The 14823-nt window shown below is 34.0% G+C and overlaps 1 protein-coding gene and 1 long non-coding RNA gene across 2 annotated transcripts; both read right to left on the reverse strand.

Moving 5' to 3' along the window:
• Positions 1 to 1955: 1955 nt before the first annotated feature.
• LOC132720934 (uncharacterized) lies at positions 1956 to 8185 on the reverse strand. Its single transcript, XM_060705180.1, has 4 exons — positions 7755 to 8185; positions 7117 to 7260; positions 6694 to 6820; positions 1956 to 4163 (listed from the first exon to the last, which is right to left on the reverse strand). Exons 1-4 carry the CDS (start codon positions 8018 to 8020, stop codon positions 1956 to 1958), a joined length of 2745 nt encoding a protein of 914 aa, XP_060561163.1. The 5' UTR covers positions 8021 to 8185.
• Positions 8186 to 10612: 2427 nt separating this feature from the next.
• On the reverse strand, positions 10613 to 12689 carry LOC132720935 (uncharacterized). Its single transcript, XR_009624401.1, has 3 exons — positions 12227 to 12689; positions 11599 to 11782; positions 10613 to 11375 (listed from the first exon to the last, which is right to left on the reverse strand). It is a non-coding gene; the product is annotated as an uncharacterized LOC132720935 (long non-coding RNA).
• Between the last annotated feature and the right edge of the window lie 2134 nt (positions 12690 to 14823).

Genomic DNA, 14823 nt, shown 5'->3' on the forward strand with positions numbered 1-14823 from the left:
AAGGTCAAGGTCACAGGGGCCTTTACTTCAAAAAGCTTGTCCGCCCAATAACTTAAGATTCCTTTGACCTACAGTGGTCATATTTGGCATGGAGGTTAGTCATGATTAGTAGATGACCCCTATTGATTTTGAGGTCACCAGGTCAAAGGTCAAGGTCACAGGGGCCTTGACTTCAAAAAGCTTGTCCGTCCAATAACTTAAGATTCCTTTGACCTACAGTCGTCATATTTGGCATGGAGGTTAGTCATGATTAGTAGATGACCCCTATTGATTTTGAGGTCACCAGGTCAAAGGTCAAGGTCACAGGGGCCTTGACTTCAAAAAGCTTGTCCGCCCAATAACTTAATATTCCTTTGACCCACAGTCTTCATATTTGGCATGGAGGTTAGTCATGATTAGTAGATGACCCCTATTGATTTTGAGGTCACTAGGTCAAAGGTCAAGGTCACAGGGGCCTTGACTTCAAAAAGCTTGTCCGCCCAATAACTTAAGATTCCTTTGACCCACAGTCTCCATATTGGCATGGATGTTGATCATGACTATAAGGTGACCCCTTTTGATTTTGAGGTCACTGGGTCAAAAGGTCAAGGTCACAGTGAGGCCTAAAAAAAAAAATTGTTTTGTTAGGGTAACATGCTCTCAAGGAATAGGTAGGGTAGGTCGGATTTTTTTTTTTTTTTTTTTATATTGACATTTGCTATTTTTTGGTAGAATTTGTACTGGCTCTCACATAGGACCCCTTGATTGATTGATAAGTTACAATGCTGAGTAGAAATGCAATAAAAAGTATGATATATAGTTGATTTGTCATTTTTATATGTACCCTTTGGTTATTACTGAGTCACCTTTGCTTTTCCTAGCAGGTCAGCAACACTAAAGCATGATGAATGGGTAATGCACATCATGCCAAATTTATATAAACCATTTACAAGGGTGTGGTCATCGGTGTAATACATAGCCATGCTAACCATTAGCCGGTCAATGCCCGCTCAATCTTTTATAATGCGACCAGAGGTTCCTACTAGTATAAAACAATTATTGGGAACAATGTGAGTACTGAAAAAGTAAAAAATATCTTAGTTTCATACCAAAATTTACTGACATGTTCTACATTTCAAAACTGAAACAAACTGTCTTAGTACATTGTATATGCAAATATACATTCACAATTTTACTTAATATCATTATTAAATTTCGGTCTACATAAAAAAGCATATTAAAATATGAACATGAAAACAGTTCCTGTAGAAAGTTTAACCACATAGACCAATATGCAAAATCCTGGACTTAATTTATACCACATTTTATGATACAGTATCACTACTTGGTCTTAATTTTCTTTCCAAATGGTCTGGCACAACATGCTTTGAAACCTTTGGCTTCACAGTCAGTACAAAGAGGATATACTGTTTTGAACTTGACTTTTAATTCAGCCTTTATTTCAGCTCCTGTTTTCCCACAAAAATAACAACGATCAGGGTGAACAAAGTCAGCATTGTAATTAACGGCACTGAAGTATGAAGTTTCCATTGGACTACTACAATCTATATTCAATCTGACAAACAATTTCCCATGAAGACTGTCACCTGGAGTGGTCAATGGAGAACCACACGTATACTCAAGCTCTGAAAGTAACATGGCAAACTGCATTTTTGTTCGTCCATTCAGTCTCATGTTAGAGTAAACAATTCTTGGTTTGAGGCATTCTACACATTCTACAGCAGATCTGGCATTCTGTCCTGTATACAAGGAGGCATCACCTATTAGATCTTTGTCGTCTGGTAGAAGGGTAATTGAATTTGGGGTAATTGAATTTGGAGCTAGCTTAGTGCCTTTAGCATTATTAACCTTTGATGCTTTGCCTTCTTTGGGTTTCTGGAAAGTTGGGCGGTCACTGTCAGTTGTATCTTGACCATACAATTCATCGAAAGGCTGATAGTGCTCTTTACTCTCATCTAGTACAGGATCTCAGGTAGCCAGGATAGATCGAGTGTTGCTGGACTGCAACAATCTGGATTCCCACATTTCTTTATTTGAAATGAATATTGTCTTTGGCGGCAATGATTTTCAAGCCATACAATATATTCCTTGACCTTGTTGGTCTCTGATTTCACAAGCTTTTCTGTGTTCATATTCGGGAACATGTAATTAAGATGCTTACTCAGCAAATCTATTTCTTCATCTCCAACAGGATCCATCACCTGTATTGGCTCCCCCTTCAAAGCTAGCCTTAAGAATCTGCTCATCACTTTCTGTCTCACAGGTTCTATCGACTGAGCCCACTGGTCAGAAATGTCAGTCCCCTTTTTGCGAAGATCATCCATAGAGTTGCATTTCTTCAAAACATCTTCAACTGCATCTTCAGATTTTTCTCTAGAAAGAGTACAATTTTGGAGCCCAATGTTCAGGATGGACATAACTCGCTCTGCTGGGTTGATAAAACTTTGACCCGGAGCACACCTACAGGCTACGAACATGTCCAAATCCAACTCCTTGAACAAGCAAATAGACGCACATTTCACATGTTCTAAAGTATTTCTGTGATCAGTGCCACCATCTGTAAATCTAAGAAACACTTTTGGGCATGAAGGGTCATTTTTCACAAGTCTTGCCAGTACTGCTGCATGTCTCATTGGATTAGATGATTGGAACACTGAGTCATTAATCACAGTTGTGACTTTTCCTCTGTAGAAGGATCCATTCATGTCTTTTGGTACATCACATTTCAAATAAACTGATGGTGTCAAACTACCTTTATGATGCATATCATGATCAGTAGCTACAAGTGTTGTGTTTGCAGGGGCTATACTTTTCTTTCCACGTACACCAGTAGAAAGAGCAACCCCAGGTTCTCCAATATGAACTTTCGCCTTGTCATCGCAGCAGAATAGAGTGCAGGAGTCTCCTAGTTTTACGGCAAAACTTCTCAGATACTTAAACAAGGCAAAGGTAAAGTGGTCATCGGGGTGAGCAAGTCGTAACTGACGCCTTTGAATCTTGTACTGTATTGGCAGCTTTGAAGTAAAAGCCAGAGCAGTTTTAGAATAGGGGTTCTTTGGCATGAACTGCAACCTTACCAATGCATTGGATGGAATTTCAGAACCTGGTGGACATTGATCTGCGGCTTGAGTCACAAGGTCATTAACTGACAGATACTGGGACATGTGGGCTTCATTATGTCTTCTTTCATCAGCTGCTGTGTTTTCTTCTATTATCTCTCCTAGCTTGGTAAAAAAAACATCAAATTTATCGGACGGGCGACCAGTATTCATTTTTCTCAGATCTGGAAGAAGACCAGTTTCACCCATATATATCAATCTTAGGCGTTGCTGAAAGTCTGGGTGTGAAGTTGCTGAAGCATCCAAGGCAAGCTCCTTGTAGATCATATCCACTACCCCTGGCTGTATAGAAACAACATTGCCTAATCTGCGTTTGAATTGCTGTTTCATAAACATTGTATGATACTCCGGGAGTTGTGGTCTTATTTTTAACAATAAAGAACCTGCATCAGTTTGTTTCTGAGCATCAGTTCTAGTATCAGGTACCTTACAAAAACAATATACAGTTAAAATACTCCCCCCAGGACAAAACTTGATAATATCTACAGTAACAGATAGATTGACATTTTCGAAGAACCTCAATCTTTGCATATTGTCATTAAATGGTAAATTTAAATGAATGTTTTCATCAAAAAAGACTGGTTCATACAAATCTGCAATATTCAATGCTTTGTCAAGTAGTTTGTATGTGTGTTTCACTTCAGAGGTACATTTATGCACAGTATATATTGAAGTATATTTTGCTATCGGCCTGGCCGGATGGTCCATGTTTCTATAAGTTTCAGATACATGTCGTTTTCTGTCCAAGTAACTATGGTAAGACCACAAACATGAAGCTAGATCTTTAATGTCCTGATATGCCTGCTCCCATTGTGGGGAACTTCTTAACAATGGTCTTGTGCACAAACTAAAAAGCGCCTCTGCATGTGACTTTAACACATTAGACTCCAGTGGCTGGGCTTTCAGTTTTTTGCGTCTATGATCATTAAACCCTACAAAGTCCTCAAAAGCTGTTGGTACAGAGTAAACTGCCACCTCCCTTCTGCTTCTGTCATTTATTACTGTTTGCTGGTTAGTGATGTACCACAAAGCATTGGTTAGAACCTGAAAGAAAAAAATGAACCATGCGATAAAAGAATGAGCTTAAGAACATCAGTGGCACTGAAATTAAAATTCAAATACAATTGTATACAAATGGTACAATATACTATAAAGTTACATCTCATTGGGATATTGTTTCTTAGTATTAAATATTAAAATATAACTTATTTGACATATTTCATGACATATTAAAATGCAAGTTTAAATAATTCAGTATTCAGACTGTTAAAAAACAATTTTTTTACATACTTTTGAGAAGAAGTAAAGTTTAAACAGGGTTAATCTATTTATAAAAAGGGTACTAGAGTGTCAGAAACATACAGAAACATACAAGGAGCTAGACCAGAAAAAAAATCAGAGTTATAAACCCATTAATGTTGTTTTGAAATTTAATAAAACTGTTTTGCAAAAGCAATTTCATGTCATCCTTTTAATAAAATAAAATACTTTCAAAAAAAAAAGAGTTTTTAAATGTACCTCTGACACAGTGACACATTTACAACTTGTAACAACAACATATGATGAGTTTATAATTAGCAAATGAAAGTGCAAGCAATGTTATTATCTATATTAGCACAAGTACAAAATTCCCTTGCAGTGACAGGATTAGATATTAATATGGCAATTTTACAGTCACCAGAAACTACAAAAGGAAAACAGCTAGGAACTATCACCATTTTTGGCCGGGTTGCACTGGTGCAAACCCGGGTTATAGTATGGTGAATGTTGGGCGGAGGGCGGGCGTCCGGGCGGGCGGCGGGCGGGGAAAAACTTTCGTAACAGTTTTTTAAGCAACTACTTATCACAGCCTTTTGATATTTGGTATACAGCATCAACACATGGTCCCATACTGTGGGATTCGATTTCAGGTCTGTCGCTCATCTACTTCCTGTTTGCCGACTTAGTTAAATTTTCTACATTAATGGTCAATAGTAAGAAATTTTCGTAACAGTTTTCTCAGCAACTACTTATCATAGCCTTTTGATATTTGGTGTACAGCATCAACACATGGTCCCATACTGTGGGATTCGATTTTAGGGCTGTCGCTCATCTTCTTCCTGTTTGCTGACTTAGTTGAATTTTCAACATTAATGGTCAATAGTAGGAAATTTTCGTAACAGTTTTCTCAGCAACTACTTATCACAGCCTTTTGATATTTGGTGTACAGCATCAACACATCCATACTGTGGGATTCGATTTCAGGTCTGTCGCTCATCTACTTCCTGTTTCCCTATTTAGTTAAATTTTCAACATTAATGGTCAATAGTAGGAAATTTTCGTAACAGTTTTCTCAGCAACTCCTTATCACAGCCTTTTGATATTTGGTATACAGCATCAGCACATGGTATCATATCGTGGGATTCGATTTCAGGACTGTTGCTCATCCACTTCCTGTGTACCGACTTAGTTACATTTTTTTACTTTAATGGTCAATGGTAAGAAATATTCGTAACATTTTTCTCAGCAACTACTCATCACAGCCTCTGACATTTAGTATACAGCATAAACACATGGTACCATACTTTGGGATTCGATTTCAGGTCTGTCTCTCATCCACTTCCTGTTTGCCGACTAAGTTAAATTTTCAACATTAATGGTCAACAATAGGAAATTTTGGTAACAGTTTTCTTGGCAACTATATATCACAGCCTTTTGATATCTGGTATACAGCATTAACACATGGTCACAATTATGGTGGGATTCGATTTCAGGTCTGTCGCTCGTCCACTTCCTGTTTGCCGACTTAGTTAAATTTTGACATTAATGGTTGGAAATTTTCGTAACAGTTTACGCAACAAATTCTTGTCACAGCCTTTTGATATTTTGTATACATGAGCATTATCACGTGGTCCCATACTGTGCGATTTGATTTCAGGTCTGGCAGTCATCCACTTCCTGTTTGCCGATTTAGTTAAATTTTTACATTATTAATGATCTATAGATAGTAGGAAATTTTCGTAACAGTTTTCTCAACAACTTCTTACCACAGCCTCTTGATATGTGGTTCACAGCATTGACATGACTGTGGTCCCATATTGTGGGATTCCATTTCAGGTCTGATGCTCCTTCTTTTCAGGTTTACCAACTAAGTTAAATTTTCAACATCAATGGTCAGACAGTGGTAGAAAATTTAAGTAACATCACAGCCTCATGATATTTTGTACACATATGCAACCCGGCCTTTTCTGTCTTTGACCCATTTTTATGTATCACACTATTATACCTTTATGTCTATGTACTCTAAAAGGAAAAGTATTAAACATCTGTAAATGATATGAATACTAGTTAACACACCGATAAAAATACTGCGATATATTTTAGTGTATTTAAATATTTTTAAAATGTTTTATGCCTCAATATCAAAGTTATTCATATCATAATATTAATTTTAAGATGAAAGATTAAAGTTCATGGCATGAGCAGACCGATGAAAAGATCTATTTTAATATCTAAAAATTTCTTCTCTAATTCATTAAATAAAGTTTTAATATCTAAAAACATTTTTTTTAAATAAATATAAAAGATTATTAACCTGTACTATGTAGAGTCCTTCTGTGTCTGGGTCCAAAAACTTCAAACCCCTATCAGCCATCCAGTCAATGACTTTGTTGAACAGTTCATCCTTCCTTGAAATGCCCTTGTCAACAGGTACACCGCTACTGCAAAATTGAGATTTACTTAATTAATTTTTGGACAAATTGAATATTATAAACCGGTAGATAAATTTGAAAACAAAAGTTTTGAACAGTGATTCAACCAAATAAAAATGAGCTTCATTGTTGGTGCGTGCTAATTCTAATAATGCAGACCAATTTTATGAAAGATAAAGAAAGCATCAAAATAAGTGAATGTCTTAATTTTTTCATGAATGCAATATCATTTAATATAATTCATAAACACACACAAATATATATATTCAACACAAATATGGTATAAAAATGTCTGAATATTGTACCTGGTAGTTCGTTTCTTAGGAAGTGTAGGAGTATTTTTTTCTGCCTGCATTAGGATTTCAAAAGCATTCCTGGCCCCTATTTTGCTAGTATCAACTTCGCTGTTCTTGTCTGTAGCTATGTCAGATTGGTCTGTTGCCACACACCTTTATAATAAAAAAGCATAAACATGTACGTACAGGCATAGAAAATTTATACAGCCACATTTCAAGTCTGACAGGCATCTGTCATCGTACTATGACTAGAATCTTTACTGAAAGCCCTTCAATATTCTGATTTTTTTAATTCCATAGATCCTCTCTTGTGGATTTTCTTTTCAAAAAAATATTTTTATTTTATGTTAATATCCTGACATCTTGTATAAAAACCATGTTCAGTTCTTTAAAACATCTATTAAAATCCTGATAAAATGTTCTGTCCAATATGTAAAGTAATGGGTATTCAAAGTACTGCAAGTAGATCTAGTGGTGGGTGGGGGTACGGAAAACGGCACATTTCGGTAATATATTCATCTACATTGTACGTCGGCGCAATCAAACTTGATTAATAATAATGCGACGTGATTAATATTATACTTTGTTTTGGTAGACTCCTACTTGCCTGATTCATAGTACTTACTATTCATTTGATTCAAATATACCTTATTCTGAAGAAGGTAAAGCCTCTAAATTTCTCAAGAATTTCCATGACCGGGACGTCATACAAATTGTCCTCCTTTAACGCCGTCCATGGACCATTTTCGGATGAAGATATGGAAACTTCTGAAATCCCTCCCGGGTGGCACAGATACATGCCTTCTATGTCTTCAAAAGACATTTTTTGTGTTATCATTTTAAACTCTCGGCGTTCGGCCGTTTTGTGTAGATCACACGCCGTTTTGCAAATGTTGACAATGTGATCGGCCATTTTGTTACTAAGAGCGGCGATAAAACCTGTACCGTACCGTACCTCAATAATACGGTATTTTTCATCGATTTTTTTTTTTTTTTTTTTTGACACGAAAAAAACGGTAGGGTCGGCGTATATTATTAGGTAGGGTCGGGTGACCCGAACAAAACAATTTTTTTTTTTAGGCCTGAGCTTGACAAAAAAAAAGCTTTTCTTCTCAATTGCTAAAGAATGTCCTGTCGGCAATGTATTGATTTTGACATTTTCACTTTTGAAGCATGTAGAATACATAACTAAGCAATACACTGGCTTAGTAACCTCAGATTTGGCAGGGAGGTTGTCCTTGAGCTCTAAATGGCCACTGTTGATTCTGACAAAGTGGTATGCGGGGGTATTCACGCCATGATAGTGGCAGTTCTAGTTTTTGTAAAGTTAGAGGTGCTTTAAACACTAAGTCTTGCAACCACTTACTCATTCAGATATGAAATTAGGCGCACACCTGAAGCACCATGTGCACACCTTAGATTAGCACTAAACAATAAGAATGGATAAATGTTTGAATTTTCTCATTGACACTGATACTATACCAAAAGCAGTTGATATTCATTACATTTTTAATTTCATTAAATTTGATAGATAAAATTAATGGCTTTTAGATCTAAAATGAAACATTTTTATCAACTTATAGCTGTTTCTGCCACATAAGTTAAAGAGCTTTTGACAATTGCACTCTCGAAAATTCAATGGAGCTGTGTGATGTAAAAAATTATCAGAATACAAGAACTGAAAAGGTCATTATAATATATAAGTGTGCATATTTTGATTTTTTCTGCACATATCACATCAGACAGAAAGATATTGTATCAATAATATAAGTATTGTGAAGAGTGTGATTTGCACATGTTGACACTATGTTGTTATTGTATTGTTTGAGTTGATAGTGATAAGTTTATATTTCTAACATGACCTGCATTTTTCCCTATTGAACATAGAAGAACCGAAAGTGTGTGTTATTATGCAATAAAATTGCTGTTTGACGTTCTATACATGTGACGTAATCATTATGCATGTGACGTAACAACTAAAAATGTGACGCGCTGACAATAAGAACGGAAACAAATCGGGTGCAATTTAGCTTAATATCAGGTACCGCAGCATTTATTTGTTAATGTCGTGTTAGAATCGAAATAATATATCCAAATTGGTGATTTTATTGCTTGATAACATTACTGTTTGTTGCTCGGATCGGCATCATTATATCACTCAGGCTACGCCCTCGTGATATAATTCCTCGCATCCGAACTCCAAACAGTGATGTTAATAAGCAATAAAATCACAGTTTGGGATATATTATTTCTTAAATAACTTTACTTGATTAAAGAGAGTCTTACAGAAGTAGATACATAATTTAAAAATAAAAACCCAGGAACAGCTTCAAACCTTAAATGTGTTATTGTGTTACAGACTAAGTTTGATTTGGCAGTGAAACAATGTACAGTCTACCCCCTTAAACCATCTTAAGCAGAACACATTATATAAATATGAACAAAGTGTAAAATTAAGAATTAGGAAATCTCAGCATATGATTAAACAAAGGTCAAACTAAAAAACAATGAATTTTTAGAGGGGGATCAGAGGTTATGAATCCACTAGTGTAACACATGTTATTTTCCATTTTAAATGTGTGCATGAGAAGCAAATTACACTGTCTTTTACTAAATTGCACCAAAATGATAGTTTCAACTGCACTTTATGTTATCAAATAATACAGTATGAGTATGATGTAATGACTTCAAAGTCAAAATAAATGTTTAATTGTGACACTAAATTATTATTAATTTTTTTCAAGATTTTAACAGTTACTTGTACATGTTATGCAATTGGCTAATATTTCGCGATTTATACAAAGCACTGAATTGGAGGCAAATAATTTCTAGTGTTTTCATGAATTCTCACATTCTTTATAACACATTTCAATGGGATATGCATATAATTCTGTTCCTGGAAATGAAACATTTAAGGTCTAACGCAAGCATTTTTGAGGAAAATTGATATATTTGACATCGCAATAAGAGACCAACTCAAGTTAGACCTGTATTGCACTGACAAAATTGAACTACCTGAGATAGACTTTTATTTTAAATGTAAATAAAAAAGGCAAAAAAAGCATTAATTACCCTAAAATTTTCACAGAATGTGTATTTGACCTTACATTATCAAAATATGTTAAAAAGTGATTTTTGGTAAAAATGTCACTTAGACCAGTATTGTGCTGAGCCATCGATATTATTCTAGTTATGGTTTGTAACGAAGCTAACTGTTGTTTAACATTTGTGTAAATAATCATGGCGCTTACTATAAGCATGTATATCTATAAAGAATAAAACAATATTAGAAATCTTCGACCATTCGGGAATTATTTTGCTTGAAAATTAATCCGCCTGTCATGTGACCATATTTACGCAGTGATCTCCCCTAAATTTTTCGGCCTAAGCAGAGCTCCAGATAATTTTTTTGGCCAAGGGGTTTTTACCCCTCAAAATTTAAAGTGAGGGGTAAAATATAAAATCTGAAAAACTTAAGGGGTAAAATCTGTCAAAAAAGCATTACCCGTCCCTAGATTTGCCACTAAAATGCCACCCTTTTCAATGGTGGAGTATTTAGACAATTTTCCACCAATAATGCCACCAAAACGCCACCAAAACGCCACCCAAATCATGAAAATTATGAAAAATTTGAGCAGGACTGATGTTATATAATTTTCCAGTTAATTCCACCTTTTTTACACTAAATGCCACCAATGAGTGGAAAATTGGTGGAGTATTTAGACAAACTTTCACCATAATGCCACCATTATGCCACCTTAGGGTGGCAAACTCATTTTCCACTAGATGCCACTTGTTTCCACTTATTGCCACCATAATGGTGGAAAATTGGTGGAGTATTTAGACAAATTTCCACCATTATGCCACCATTGAGTGGCAAACTTATTTTCCACCAAATGCCACTTATTTCTACCTTTTGCCACCATAAGGGTGGAAAATTGGTGGAGTATTTAGACACTTTTCCACCATTTTGCCACCAGATAGTGGCAAATTCAGTTTCCACTAAATGCCACCTATTTTCACCCTTTCAGAAATTTTCCACCTTGTGGGTGGCAATAGCTGGAAACTGCTTGAAAGTCACCCTGTACCCTAAATTGGAAACAAACAAATTTTAAAAATAATCCTTTTTAATGTTTCCATATGAAATTATATATTGTCTCAAAAAATAGCAAAACATTAGTCCATTTATTTTCTTCAGTTTATCTTGCTATTCCTGGACGGTTTGAGTTCAGTCCTTTAGGTTGTCGGCAACTTTTCGAGCGCACAATCTAAAACAAAAAAAATTATGAATGATTAATACAATAATTAAAAACATAAGCTTACATTTTTATATGACTATTGGATATTTCTATATTCAATTTGAGTGCATAGATATGATTAAAACACTTTAAAAAACAGCACTGCAGACGTGGAAGAATTTTTCTTGTTTACTCCAAGGCAGAAAATATACGCAGAATCAAAAATGATATTTTCATTCAGTTCATTAGTTACCTTCCAAGAACTTAAGTTTTGCCTTGTCTGCACAAGAAGGTCTGGCGTCAGACTCTCTGTTCCCTTTCCTCATACCAAACAATGAGCGACCTTTAATCTCTTCTATATTGAATAGCATTCTGAAGAGCTTTGCTGTACCTTTCTCTTTTGAGGCATATGGCTTCAGTTCTGCCATCACTTGGTCCTAAAATATGATTAACAATATCAAATAAGTAAAGACAGAAAATGATTATCAATATCTAATATGTAAAGACAGAAAATGAAACACTTTTATAAGACCTTGGTATATAATACAACTCTAAAATTTTAAAATAAGAAAGAAATAAAGAAATACAACACATCAACACCAGTGCAGGTTGAGTAATTAATAATCTTCCAGTTTCAGTTCTTAACGAACCTTCATCAGGATAAATATTTGATAAAATTTTCAAGCTAAAATGTACAAAAACTCTAAAATTTGTAAAACAAAATGTAAATGCAAATTAAAGTGTCATAAAGAGTTTGAATTAAAGTAGGTTTGTAAATAGTGACTAATAGCTATATTTATCAAGAACTGAAAAGTGTCTTATTGGGTACTGTGACACTTCTTTCCTATTAATTCTAAAATAACTTTGAATTAACAAGATACCTTTGTAAAGCCACTGAAGATCAAATGTGTTGCTCCAGGCTGGTCCTCATTGCTTTGTGTCTGCAAAATAATAATTCTTATTTAATGCTGTTTCTGTTATGAACTGTCATTCTCCTAATAGCATGTTACTCTAGACTGTCTAGTTATGGTTATATAATCATCTACTGCACCATGAAAGCTGAATTACAACAATGAAGGAATGAAACTTACTAATAAATCAGTTACTGTTAATCTGCTCCACATGTGACACACAAGGAAAATTGTTTATAGCATGAAAGTTGTAGTAATAGGTACCTCAGGTTATCTATACATTGATTGATGTAATATTGTACATAATGATATTGTACTTACTGATTAATTTCTATAATTTTTTTCTCAAACTTAAAATTTCTAACATATTGTATTTAAGAAATGATGAAGATCTTCCTACATTCTTTATATTCCTACATTCTTTATATGTACATTGTGCATGCAGCTTTCTTTTTAGTCAAGTTACAAACAAAACAAATATAAAACACAATTTTATACAATACCACTTCATATTTTTACTGTCAAAAAACTAAACAGCTTCTGCATAAATAACAATAATTATTGTATGTAAAAGTTGTTTACCTGAAACTTTGACTGGGAATAATTCTGCTGTTTATCTTCTTGTCTACACATTCACACTTCAGTTAAAACTTCTCATTTCTATTTACCACACTAATAAGACTTTAAATGTTTTCTTTGAGAAATCAAAAATATGCACCCTTACATTTTAAACAAAATATCTCCAGAATTGCTACAATATCAATAATTTCCTTTGTGTTTGCAAGCTTTAACTGACCTCAATTCCTTTGAATTCAAACTTTACAACAGTGTAACTGCGTGGACAGTCCATTATAATTTTAAATTGTGAGGGATTTTCCAAAAACCATAGCACCCATCATTTTATTTTTTACATTCATTTGAATGTATAACTATATCTAATACCTAAATAGATTGAGTAGAAATAAGCTTTTGAAAGATAATTTAGCATGCTATTTTAAGACAAATTCTACGTAAAAACATGTATAATGTTGCCTCTCCCTAAATAATCAAATGGAACATTCTGGTCAGCATGAGTAAACTATTAACCCCCATTCATAGATTACTAGATAAGAGGGCAGTAGTTTTATCAGATCTTAGATGAATGCTGTGTTGTTAAATCTTAGAGGATGCAGTATTTACTAGCTAGTATTTACTTATCCTGATTGTAAGAAATTTATCAGACATTATGACTTATTTACTTTTCACACATCAATTTTTACAATAGATTTAAAGCCTCTGAAAGCATAGCACAAAAGATGTTAGAGACAATAATTTTAAACTCCACATATAACTAAATCTCATTTATGAGAAGTTACAATGCCAAGGAACCATAACTTTTTATTGCATGATTTGGGGTTTATTTCCATTTTTTACTTCTCTATGCTTAATTTTTGTCTTGATCATTAAGCTTAAAAAGTACTGGAGATATTAATTTGAAACTTCACAGATATAGATCTTTTTGAGTAATGTGCTGTGTTTAAGAACCATAACTCTTTGCATACTTTTGGAGTTATTGCCCTTTGCATTTTTCACTTTAATTATTGTTAGCATTACATGAAAAGTGTTAGTACTCACCAGATATCAGTTTAAAGTAATATTGAAGAGAAAATTTATTATGTCAATTAGAAGAAAAGACAAAAGTCAAACTTTATTCAAGATTGACATTAAATATCATAGAAGAAGCAACAAACTTTATGCAGAGATATGCATTTTCTGGGCATAGAAGAACATTTCAACTATTTAATTAATGTACAGATTATAACTAAAGAACAAAGTACACTTTAAAAGCCGTAATTTTATTTTACAAGCATAGAATGGAACATAAACATTTTGACTTGAAAGACAAATTTTACATCCCTAAAGAAAAGTACTGCCATAAAAAATGGGAAGTTAAGTAACCCCATACTTTTCTAATTTTTCCTGATCATAATTATATGTGTTTAACGCCTGAAAAAAGTGATTTTACGTCCAATTTCTGTGTCTTTTCCTGCTACTTTACAGCTGGAATTATCGTACCGTTACTGTGAGGCAGTGACTTTGTATCAGAATTGTGTTCATGGCATTCTAGTATGTTTAAGAAATATGAGTTTCTGATAAAATTTTCTAACTGTTCAACTTCAATAAATTATATTTTTGATAAAAAGTGTAACAACGATTTTGTACATGTTTTTCTTTTAATGTAGTTGTTGTATAGGCATAAATTCTTTTAATCATTTATTATGTACTGTTATTTCTTTTTATGTAGTTTGATGTATATAATGTTTATAAAAGTTTATTATGTTTATAAAAGTTTATTTACAAGCATATTATTCAACAAATACCCTTTAAGTGTAAGAATTAGTAATACCCCTTTTATGTTTCTTTTCAATGTAATTCTAAATTGATAAAAGGTTGTTAACACCTTATAGCTAATTAAATTTGTTGTCCTGTAACATGTTGGTTCATTGCTGTCTGGATTAAGTTGCTATGGTCATCATGGAAACCAAGCTTAACAACCAAAGCATATATAAGGGTAACCCTAGGGTTCA

The sequence above is a fragment of the Ruditapes philippinarum genome, unplaced genomic scaffold, assembly GCF_026571515.1.
Source record: "Ruditapes philippinarum isolate M1 unplaced genomic scaffold, ASM2657151v2 ctg8628_1_1_1_1, whole genome shotgun sequence".
Classification (NCBI taxonomy): domain Eukaryota; kingdom Metazoa; phylum Mollusca; class Bivalvia; order Venerida; family Veneridae; genus Ruditapes; species Ruditapes philippinarum.

Coding starts and splice junctions, on each gene's coding strand:
- LOC132720934 (XM_060705180.1), bottom strand. CDS start 8,020: ATGGCCGATCACATTGTCAACATTTGCAAAACGGCGTGTGATCTACAC. Junction 6,821..7,116: donor CCTAAGAAACGAACTACCAG/GTACAATATTCA, acceptor TCAATTTTGCAG/TAGCGGTGTACCTGTTGACA. Junction 4,164..6,693: donor AAGGACTCTACATAGTACAG/GTTAATAATCTT, acceptor TTTTTCTTTCAG/GTTCTAACCAATGCTTTGTG.